This window comes from Poromitra crassiceps, assembly GCF_964638095.1.
Source record: "Poromitra crassiceps genome assembly, chromosome: 8".
Taxonomy (NCBI): Eukaryota; Metazoa; Chordata; class Actinopteri; order Beryciformes; family Melamphaidae; genus Poromitra; species Poromitra crassiceps.
The window spans coordinates 16,991,933-17,004,462 of NC_139629.1; the positions used below are offsets into that span (position 1 = coordinate 16,991,933).

Here is a 12,530-nt window from a genome sequence, read left to right on the forward strand (position 1 = left end):
ATGATTGATATATCGTGCATCCCTAATCTCAAATAATGTTCTCTCTGCATTAGGGACGCACCAAACACAGAATTGTGAGCCGATACCAATGTTTAAAATAACAATTTGGCCGAGATCCGATACAATTTTTTTATTACCTCTTTTGTGACAGAGAAACAAAGAAATCTTCATGATAAACAAATAACTGAACTGTTTTAAAGTATTTTACCTACCGACTCAATGAGAAGAATTTGTCAGCACTTATACTGCATATCGGTGCATCTCTACTCTGCATACCTCTCTGATGCCTATTCAAAATTAGTTATTTCATTAGATGGGAATTAGAAACGCACTGGGGTGGAGTCCCGATTCGAGGGGAACCCCCTTTCATGTTACAGCTGATGGAGTCCCGACTCGAGGGGAACCCCCTGCATGTTACAGCTGATGGAGTCCTGACTCGAGGGGAACCCCCTGCATGTTACAGCTGATGGAGTCCCGACTCGAGGGGAACCCCCTTTCATGTTACAGCTGATGGAGTCCCGACTCGAGGGGAACCCCCTGCATGTTACAGCTGATGGAGTCCCAACTCGAGGGGAACCCCCTGCATGTTACAGCTGATGGAGTCCCGACTCGAGGGGAACCCCCTTTCATGTTACAGCTGATGGAGTCCCGACTCGAGGGGAACCCCCTTTCATGTTACAGCTGATGGAGTCCCGACTCGAGGGGAACCCCCTTTCATGTTACAGCTGATGGAGTCCCGACTCGAGGGGAACCCCCTTTCATCTTACAGCTGATGGAGTCCTGACTCGAGGGGAACCCCCTTTCATGTTACAGCTGATGGGAGTCCCGAGGTGAACTCCCCCGCATGTTACAGCTGATGGACCCCATTCTCTCTCACTCTCGCCTTTCTCTTTCCTGCTCTACCTCTTTCAACCCCAAACCCAATCTCCTCGTTCCTTCTAACCCAGCTAATCTCAACCTTTTTCATATCAAGGACCCCAGGTGGTCCGCAGACCCCATGTTGAGAACCAGCGTTTCTAACCCCGCCTCTTTCTGTCTTTCTTGAAGGCTCTTCTGTTATAGTCACACTTCTATTAGCTGTAGACTGTTTCTGCTGAGTTGAGCTTTCTCCACTAATAGCTAGTGCCTCTCTCTGTCATTCTGTAGCCTGGTTCCATAGAAGGCCAACTGACTGGTGCCACACTGGGGGGGAGGGGTGTATTCTGTATTGTGCACACATCTACGTTACTGCAGTGGTTCTCAAACTTCTTCACGTCAAGGAGCCCTAAACTGACACTAATTAGACTACGGACCCCCATTTGATAAGATTCTGTCCCAGGGTCCCCCATCTGATAAGACTTTTGCTTTTAGATGTTTGATTACTTAAAGTGTATTAAGCCCATGGCCAAAATAGCCATACATTCTGTCATTGTCTTACTTATGGGTGGAATTACAGGGGAAATAAATGATGCACCCATTTTGCTGGGGGCCCCCGGAGCCCACTTTGAGAACTGCTGTGTTAACGCACAATGGCTTGATTTCAAAATGAGCCAAGTGGACAGACCTTGTTGATCTCTGTGGTATAAAGTGTGGCAGCTGTCATAGATGAGGAGGATAGTCTGGTCATCAACTCAAAGTTGAGTCTATGGGGACATTCACACCAAAAGCATTTTTTTTCAGTCAGAACGCTATGAAAATCATGTTGAGAGCGCTTCCATTGTGCACAAAACACAGCACACGGAGCGTTTTCTTTGTGCTCCGTTTGTTTTCCCCTGTAGTCGCGTGCAGTAGGCTACAGATCAGAACACAACGACCACATGGACGGTAACCAGCTGGTTTTGTCTGTTTGATGTTGTTCACTGTCAACATGAAAGCCAGATTATTACTAATTCTGGCAGCAGCGGAGGTTGAAAATCCCTCTGGAGGAGAAAAGGTAGGATGAGTGGAAAAGACGAGCAGGGCGCTTTTCCTCAATGTTCAACTTTTTCCAGCTTAAAAACACCCACAGCGCTCCTCCAAAAACAACAGACGCAACCAGCACTAAACGCCAGGTGCGTTCATTAAAAGAGGAGCACGTCTAGCGCGTCCTTACGTAGAGAATGAATTGCAGAAAGACGCTGGCAGCTCCAAAAACGCTTTTGGTCTGAATGTCCCCTTAGAGTGTCTTCTTGTGTGTGTCTGTATAAGGGCCTGACCACAGTGTGATTAACATGAATACACCTTCACATGATCATCTTACTTGTCATCCATGTTGGCAGAGTCTCTCAAGGTGAACGGGACAATCTCCTTGCAGGTCACTTTGGCGCTCTCCTTGTTGTCTGCGTTGCCGTTGGTTCTGATGAAGGGGTCGGGCTCCCCGTTTGGTTTGGTCCCGTTCTCCAGGTTCAGCAGGTTGAGATAGGACTCGGCACAGTCCACCTGGGCGGGGCAGAGGGGGGTGTTTCGGAGGGCCCATGCGGGCGTGGAGGTAACGGGCCGGTCCCAGGTCTGACTGTAGTGGTTCTTCAGATTCAGAGACAGAGACCTCGATGATGTGGAAAGTGAGCTGCATGACGACTCCTGGCCATCTGGAAGAGACCAATCAAATCCAATCAACAAAATGTCACAATGAAAGACAACAGTGAGAGACATGCAGGCGATCAGGCTCACAGATCCAATCACAAACCACTTGTGATCTATTTCTCTCTGAAAACATGTGACGTCTTTATAAATCTCTGTCTTGTTCTGGCTTATCTAAAGCACAGACTCTCATTACGGGAAAAAGAGAGGAGTTGGCACAGTGCCAGCCGCAGCCATTACGCCGTCCATGTCTAAGATTAGAAAGATTAGCATTCGCTAGCAGAGGGGCTAACGTGATTAATACCAGTGTGAAACATGATGTTTCACTTTCTAAACAAATACACACAAACATACACATAATAAGAGCTATACATAAACACTGATAGGTTCACACACACACACACACACACACACACACACATAATAAGAGCTATACATAAACACTGATAGGTTCACACACACACACTCACACACACACACACACACACACACACATAATAAGAGCTATACATAAACACTGATAGGTTTACAGACACACACACACAAACACACACACACAGGCACACACACACACACACACACACACACACACACACACACACATCTAGCCTTTGTGGTTTTTCATTATTTTGGCAAGAATGGGAGTTCTTTAGCTGCTGTAATTACAGCCCTCCCCAAATAGCTTCCCGTTGGGACGTGTGTGTGTGTGTGTGTGTGTGTGTGTGTGTGTGTGTGTGTGTGTGCGCGTGAGCGTGTGTGTGCACACACTGCACTTTGTCCATACGGATATATCCAACATAATGGTAATGGTGTTAACACAATCAAAGGTCTCTCCTTGAGCGCAGTCTGTGAGTGTGAGAGAACTGCCTATTTAACGTCTATTTAACTCAGTCTGTAAATCTCATGTAAATCCAACGTCAATTCATATTTATCATCCACAGAACACTTCACCACTCATGTACATATTGTATATATTTACTCGATTTGATTGCACTTGCAACTTTGTGATTGTCTTTAGTTATCTTCCTACTTCTTATCTCTGTATATTGATGTGACCGCTACGCTGCATACAGACACTAAGACAAATTCCTCGTATGTAACTTGCATACTGTGGCAATAAAAGTGATTCTGATTATAATTCTGAGTATAATCTGCTGTTAGTTTAGATCTATATAGCTGAACTGATTATATGAACATACTGTCTGCTGTCAGTGAATCCATACACAGTATTAATATAATCAAATTTATATATAATATCATATATTAATATTAATGTGCTGTGTGCTGATACTGGGGCCACAACAGCTCGAGTGATCTCTCTACGCTACTGACAAAAGTCGCCGACTGTTAATGCATGGTTCTTTTGATTATCAGGGTAACATCTACATAATAAACATTTCAAAATGAAAACTGTAGATGACCCACATAATTACATATTACATAATTATATGTATATATGTATACAATACTGCGGTGTAGCACTAACTCTATTGCAGCGGATTGGGCGTGATCAACCCTTCCGCGGGCAACGTTGCAGACAGAGTAGGAAGGCTGATCCGTGAGTGGCTTCTGGGACGCGAGTCGGGGTCTTAATTGGCCTCGGCTGGGTCTACTGGGCGAGGGTGTATGATGTTGGACAGACCCGAAACACCTTACGACCCCAGTTAAGATCACTGATGACGCGTCCCAGCGCATGCTGTAGCATGTATTTTAAACCTATGTTATTATTACACATTATCACAATATTTTCAATGATCAACATAATTGTTGTATATTCAGTGCAACTCATTTAGTGTGGAAAATATAATGTACCGGTAATGACTATATCATCTGAGAGCACACATTTTTTTCCCCCCCTTAACCCATTGATACCTGATGCAGCATTTGTGTGTGTATCCCTTTAAGACCGCGAACCGCGTCACGTGGTTTGCGGTCTTAAAGGGATACACACACAAATGAGGGATATACACGTGCAAATGCTGCATCAGGTATCAATGGGTTAAACTATTACATGCGGCCTGTAGACACGTTCCGATCCGCTCAAAAAATACTGTAAAACATGGTGGAGCGGTTAGCTCACAATCTTTCTCTTTTTTCACTCTTTCTCAATTCAATTAGCATGATGCATTAAGGCATTGAGTTAGTCTTCATTACCCTTGACTTTCATACTGTGATCAAAGTATTCTGAATGTCTAAAAAACCTTGCTGCCATCCACAGCACTGCTCTAAAACGGGGCAGGCAGCCAGGGGTAGGCAGCCAGGGGTAGGCAGCCAGGGGTAGGCTGCCAGGGGCAGGCAGCCAGGGGCAGGCAGCCAGGGGCAGGCAGCCAGGGACAGGCAGCCAGGGGCAGGCAACCAGGGGTAGGCAGCCAGGGGCAGGCAGCCAGGGGTAGGCAGCCAGGGGTAGGCAGCCAGGGGTAGGCAGCCAGGGGTAGGCAGCCAGGGACAGGCAGCCAGGGGTAGGCAGCCAGGGGTAGGCAGCCAGGGACAGGCAGCCAGGGGTAGGCAGCCAGGGGTAGGCAGCCAGGGGTAGGCAGCCAGGGGCAGGCAGCCAGGGGCAGGCAACCAAAATGTGTGTAATGCTAGTTTGGCTCCATCTGGGCCCTTCTTGAACTAACTTCTTTCTCTCTTAAAAAAAACAAAACAAGGCCAGGTCGAAACCTGGCATATGGCCGGTACATGGGATCGTCACCCATGTATACCCATACACATTTTAACAATCAACAGAACACATATAAGCCGTTGTCTGATTTTCCACCTTTTTCCCCTGTTTGTGTTTAGGGATGCGATGCAGGATATTATGGAGTTTTTTAAACAATACGATAACCCATAAATATCTGCTTCAATACAGATACGATACTCGATACCTAATGGATAAGAAACAGAATGTCCACAAGGTTGATCACATTCACAAATTCAAGGTTTAGTAACACCCTTAACAGTCACTGTGGGATTGAAGGACACCTTTTGAAATGTGTCTCTCTGGTGTTAGAAGACCACCATATTAACTGAATGTTTCTGTGTTAGAAGAATAATGCCATATTAACTGAATGTCTCTCTGTGATAGAACAACGCCATAATGTAGGCCAGTGGTCCCAAATGGTGTGCCAAGGCACACCTGGGATTTTGCATTATTGCAATTGCAAATATAGCCTAAAACTATACAAAAAGTGGGTGTGTTGCTGCTTTGATGTAGTCATTTTGCAAAGTTTCAAATTAATTCCTAGAGTAATATATTTTGTCAAATTGTATTTGACATTAGTAGGCTAAATCAAAAAGCATTTAGAGTGATAAGAGTAATAGAGGCTATTTTGCACTGATAGACTTAGGCTATATATGTGTGCCTTGAGATTTTGTCGTGCCATTTGGTAAAGTTTGGAAACCACTGATGTAGGCTATCTCTATGTATCTCTTAATACAATATTTTTCTTTACACTCTTTACAAATTATATAGCCATGTACATTGCACTCTTCAGTCTTCACAACAACCTGTGATATCAGTCAATGTTTGAGACAGGTCCTTTGCCTGTCTCATTGAAAACAGAATAGAAAAATATAAACTGCAGCATTGGCACAGCACACTATAGACTATGTAAAATGGCTCAGACTGAAAAGTTATTAGTGTGTCTGTCAGTAACACACGATAACATAGGGTAACCCAGGTTATTTATTTTGTTGTGACAAATTACAGATGTCACGCTTTCCCGACGGTTCCTGAACGTGTCATGTGCAGGAGGGAGGCGATATTTTTTTTTGGATGATGGCGAAGGCTATGCGAAGGCATAACCCGCCCCTCTCTGCCTCTGATTGGCCTAGCGTCAAACTTCCATCCAAACATGATCCAAACATTCGCTTGGCTATCCTGCATTACATCTCTTTCTACACTGTGGTCAGACCGTCAGACTCAGTGGGTCAGACAGACAGCAGTTATGCTTGCTAGTTCCCTGTAAATAACACTGTTTTATATCACCCTTGATCAATTCTCTGTCTATAGGCTACATACGTGCACTGCCAAGAGTAGCGGCAGCATTATAAACCATAGATATATGACTATATTAAAAACATAAACACACTGGCGTGTTTCATGCAGGCTAGCAAGCGTAACTGCTGTCTGTCTGAGACTGAGTCTGACCACAGACTGTAGAAAGAGATGTAATGCAGGACATAGCCAAGCGAATGTGTTTGGATGGAAGTTTGATGCTAGGCCAATCAGAGACAGAGAGGGGCGGGTTATGCCTTCGCCATCATCCAAAAGAAAATCGCAGGAGGGAGAGAGGATGCAAATACAAGTTTGTCTGTCTGCTCTCAACTCCGTGAATATCGCTTTAATCTTCATAACAGCGGCTCGATCATTACCCGCAAGCTGAACAAGATCAGATCAGGGCAGACAGGAAGTCCGAAACTGGACATTCGTCAAATAAAACAAATTTCAAAGTAAAAGCCCATCTTGATGAAAGGGTGCCAGGAGTCATGTATGCAGCGATTGGGACACACGTGCTCCCATAGGCCAGTGCAAGCACCGGCCTAAAAACTAACCTGAACTAAACTTGTACCACTGTTCCTTCAGAAGTTGTAGTTGTCATAGACTGTGTTGCATAGTTGATTGCTCTATTGCTGACAAAAATGTGTTATTGTAAGTAGGGATGTTCATCAATTATCGAAAATCGATAATTGGTCGTTAAGGATTGGAATCGATTCTGTGGCATTTGGATCGATTTTTTAATTATAAAAAAAAAAAAAAAAAATTTGGACTAGGTTTGGGTGGAATTCGTTCCTCCTCGCCCCACTCCATTGCACAGCCGACTAACGTGAGGTGGAGCTTCATATAGTCTCTAGTTTTCTGGCTGGGCACGGGCCTTTGTGCCAACAAAACTGTTTTAAACATGGGAAATTCACACCGGCATGCGCCGGGGACAGCAGTGTTGGAGAGGAGACACATTGAAATAAAGAGTTCATTGAGGAGAACACGTTGTCTTTCGTATTTTCTGCCATAGGCATTCATTTTGTAAAAAAAAAGAAAAAAAGAGAAAGAAAAATTGAAAATTTTCTAAGTATTAATATTATCGATAATCGATAATTGATCGTTAATTTTCACCGATTATCGATTTTTGAAAATTTTCAAAATGAACATCCCTAATTGTAAGTCACTTTGGATAAAAGCTCAGATAGTAGGGCATGGAAAGCCGTTCATGGACGGTGAATCTTAATGAACGATTGTTCATTAAAATATCAGAGAATCTATTCTCAGAGTTCAAAAACAGAACTGGGATCGTTGGGAAATGAAAGCCAGGGCCATGAAAATGGCAAAGAAACATCACCAGTCACAAATCAACGACATCAATTTGGCTCCAACATGATGGATTGCCTGATGAGTCATGCTCATTTAGACCTATTAGTCATGTTGATGGGCTAATTTACACTTAATAGGCCGTGTTACCTTCATTATAAGACACCGACACATTTATTTATTTTATTTTTCTGCATATCACGTTTCTAGATACGCACATATCAGCGTTATACACATCAGAGTCTACTGACCAGTGAGGGCGTGGTGGTCAGGGGGTGGATGGAGAGTGTAAACACTTGCCTTTCACACCGGAGAGCTGTGTTCGATCCCCGATTCGTTTTCAAATCTACATTTCAACTGTAAACCACTTTTAACCTTCACCGAGTTGTTTCACTTGCCTAAAGATAAACCAAAGTTGTTAAAGTGGTTTTATTTTGTGGTTACTATAACGGTGGGGGGCGGGTCAGAGTTCAGCTCCCCTCAGCAGAAGTATGTGCAGAGCTGTGTCACTCCTCCTTACAGATACACAACTCTTCATGGCATGGCAACATAATGCTACACAGCTAAATACAAATGGAATCCTGCATTTAGAAAAAGATGGTCTGTTTTCTCCTCCATGCAGATTAAAGTAAAATGCTCATTTTGACTGTTATAATGCAGAAATCTTGAAGTTAAATTCATTGGCATTTATTCGAAGGGGATTTTTTATTTTTATTTGTATTTTTTACGTTCGCCCGACTGGAGTAACCAATGTAAGATTCAGGCCGATATATGTTGGACTTGGTCTGTCTAGTGATTGGTTGGAAGTCCCCTGGGGGGGATCCCGTCATAAAGAGACTCAGACCAGATGGAAATGGAGTTGATGTTAGCGCTGCAATGTGTTCCTCTCCACAGTGTAGCACGGTGATACTCAACTGGCGGCCGATGGAATTGATGGATTTTTTTTTTCTTACAGTGCACCTGAACGCAACATGCAAGATACCCGCTGAATAAGTGTCCAAATGTTCATGTCATTCTGGTCAATACTCCACTTCTGTTATAGCATTTCAGTCTGGAATATGGAATATCTTTCAATAATGTATGATTTAGCTGCTAAATTGTCAAATACCGCCGTCTGCTTGCTACCCAGGCACTTATGTATGTACTAACTTAACCTAACTAACTATCCGGTGTGCACAACATTGTCAGACTAAACTCTGGCTGACACCCCAAAAACCTACAATCCGCTACAGAAAAATGTATATTGTTTGTTTATTAACTGGCCCCTGGCCTTCTATCATTTCACGAAAGTGGCCCCCGGGCAAAGCAAGTTGAGTATCCCTGCAGTAGCTGAACCGGGAAACAAAAGCATGTTGCTGCTGCTGTCTTCGTCTCTATTCACTGGCTTTCTGTGAATGCTTGTATTGATGATTTACTCTTAACTTACATCGTAACATTGCATGTCCTTATGACTCATTATATCACTGAATTAGCCACACCCTCCTCTAACAGGAGGCAGCATGCAACTCTTTGTCAATACATGGCAGAAGGTTGAGACATCTCTCTATCAGGGAATCAGACACTGTCTCAGGAGATAAGTCCAGACCCATTCAGCAAAGCCTACAAGCAACTGAACTTAACTCCCATCTATCTTACAGCAATAGCTATTAGGCACACACTCTCTCACACGCACACACACACACACACGCACGCACACACACACACACACACACACACACACACACACACACACACACACACACATTGATTTCTTTCTTTCCTTTTTTTTTGACTGATTTAACAGCAAAGTTGATACACATGCAGAAGATACCTTAAAACACAAATTAATTAACTACACAAAGGCGTGGCCTACAGTAATAATACATAAAAGGCCATAACTCGTCAACATCATCAACTCTTTTTCTAATCATCACATGATACATGAGTTCATCAGAGGTACAGAGCCATGTCTAGTATAACTACTTTCAAACCGGCCCATAGGGGGCACCACACAACTGATAAGGGACTATCAGCTGCCCTGCTCTGCCTACATTGCTGCTACTACCTGCTCCTGTAGGTTCTCCCTGTACAACATCCACAAAATCCCACCTTTCCCTCAGAGAGAAGCAGCACCGCTCCTGGTGCAGCCATCTCCTGCCTGGACCACTGCAACGTTCTTCTGGCCGGGCTACATGTCTCTGCCATCAGACCGCTGCAGCCCGTATGGTGTTCAACCAACCTAAACTCTCTCACGTCACTCCACTCTTCTGGTCACCTTCACTGGCTTCCCATCTCTCTGCACGTATCAAATTCAAGACTCTGGTCCTCGTCTACATGGCAGTACATCAGACTGCCCCCTACAGGACAGTACATCAGACTGCCCCCTACAGGACAGTACATCAGACCCTACCTGACAGTACATCAGACTGCCCCCTACAGGACAGTACATCAGACCCTACCTGACAGTACATCAGACTGCCCCCTACAGGACAGTACATCAGACTGCCCCCTACAGGACAGTACATCAGACTGCCCCCTACAGGACAGTACATCAGACCCTACCTGACAGTACATCAGACTGCCCCCTACAGGACAGTACATCAGACCCTACCTGACAGTACATCAGACTGCCCCCTACAGGACAGTACATCAGACTGCCCCCTACAGGACAGTACATCAGACTGCCCCCTACAGGACAGTACATCAGACCCTACCTGACAGTACATCAGACTGCCCCCTACAGGACAGTACATCAGACCCTACCTGACAGTACATCAGACTGCCCCCTACAGGACAGTACATCAGACTGCCCCCTACAGGACAGTACATCAGACTGCCCCCTACAGGACAGTACATCAGACCCTACCTGACAGTACATCAGACTGCCCCCTACAGGACAGTACATCAGACTGCCCCCTACAGGACAGTACATCAGACTGCCCCCTACAGGACAGTACATCAGACCCTACAGGACAGTACATCAGACTGCCCCCTACAGGACAGTACATCAGACTGCCCCCTACAGGACAGTACATCAGACCCTACAGGACAGTACATCAGACTGCCCCCTACAGGACAGTACATCAGACTGCCCCCTACAGGACAGTACATCAGACTGCCCCTCAATCGCTATGTGGACTCAAAAGTCGCTCATCCCGGCGCCACAATGGTGAAACGAGCTTCCCCCTTCTGTCAGAACGGCCGAATCACTGCCCGTCTTTCAGCAGAGACGAAAGACACACCTCTTCAGGCTCCACCTGGACCCCTCCTGAACTAAGCTTCCTGTCAGGAACTAACCTATCTGCTTAGCATTCTTAAAAATAAAAAATAAATAAATCGACAAATGTTACTTATTCCTTTTAAGAATCTTAGCTGCTGACTGTGATGCACAGGTAGTTGCAGTATTGGTGACAAAATGTACTATTAAATAATAATAGTAAATCGCTTTGGACAAAAGCGTCTGCTAAATGACATAATGTCATGATAATCATAATGCATATCTTCTATTGATTGATAAAATGTCACCTTACAGTAGTCATATATGATCCAAATCTAACATTTGCTTGTAATTGGCATGTATGGATGTAGCTTCGATGCATTTGGTGTGGTCTTTTCCACTGTCTACCAGACAGTCAACAAGCCAGCGTCTTACTGTGTGTGTGTCTCTTGGCTTGGGCCTGGTGTTGTGGCTGTCCTGGTTCTGTTGACTGTGGGGAGCGGCCCTCCAGCTGTTTGAGCTGCTGCACCAGCAGGCCCAGGTGCTGCAGCAGGTCCCGGTTCTGCAGCAGCAGCTGGTGCACGCGGGCCTGGGCCTCCAGACGAGCCGCGGTCTCCGCCGTCATCTGGTCCTTCAGCAGCTGCACCTGACGTGTGGAGAGAGACCCAGGAAAGTGGGGGGATTAGAACGGGGCCTAGGACACCGACCTGGTCAACAGAATAAAACATCTGCATTGTATCTTTCTGGAATGCACGGATACGTTGAATATCACACTTCTGAACGAAGAATATGTTGCATAATATGACATTTCTAGATACGTTTATATTTCAGCACAGAGTCTACTATTGGAGGTGGCCAGTAAGGGCGTTGTGGTCAGGGTGGATGGAGGGTGTAAACACTCGCCTTAAACACCGGAGGGCCGTGTTTGATCTCCAGGGTTTCCAAAGCCTACATTTAAACTGTAAGCCACTTGAATGTTTTTCTTATTTAAGCCTAACCTAAACCAGAACCAGAAGCTTGACCAAGTTGTGTCACTTGCCTAAACACAACCAAAGTCATTGAAGTTGTTTTATTTGGTTTGACTGTAACGTTGGAAAGGCTGCGAGGTTTTCAAATGAATGTTTTTGTTTCAAAGTTATGTTGAGATTGTAGGTTTGCAAAAAGGCAAAATGCCACGTTTTAGAAACGCCAAACGCCACATTTTGTTTCAAATCGACCTTGAGATTGTAGACAACTAAAGACACCTTTGTAAAGATAAACGAGATGTGATATATCCATTAGTGATGTAGACAGAAAGAAAGAGAGACAAACACATGGAGTGACCATACAAATGTAACTTGTGTTTATGAGTCTGTTTGTCAGAGTTTGTGACTTTTCTCTGTCACTGAGTTCCCGTTGAAGGATTCCTTTCTCTCTTTGGTGCCTCAGTTCCCCCCCCCCCCCCCACACACACACAGTGACTATAATCCTCATTATAGGAAGAACATCAATTATGAATTCCTATCCTCC

The 12,530-nt window shown here is 44.7% G+C and overlaps 1 protein-coding gene across 1 annotated transcript in view; it reads right to left on the bottom strand.

Annotated features, from left to right (window-relative positions):
- LOC310780852 (carboxyl-terminal PDZ ligand of neuronal nitric oxide synthase protein) overlaps window positions 1-12,530 on the bottom strand; it is a 91,603-nt gene that overhangs the window by 26,547 nt on the left and 52,526 nt on the right. The window contains exons 9-10 of the mRNA XM_083641360.1: window positions 11,457-11,667; window positions 2,219-2,546 (exon numbers count right to left, since the gene is read on the bottom strand). Of these exons, the coding sequence (XP_083497486.1) occupies window positions 2,219-2,546; window positions 11,457-11,667 (539 nt within the window). The remainder of the gene's footprint in view (window positions 1-2,218; window positions 2,547-11,456; window positions 11,668-12,530) is intronic.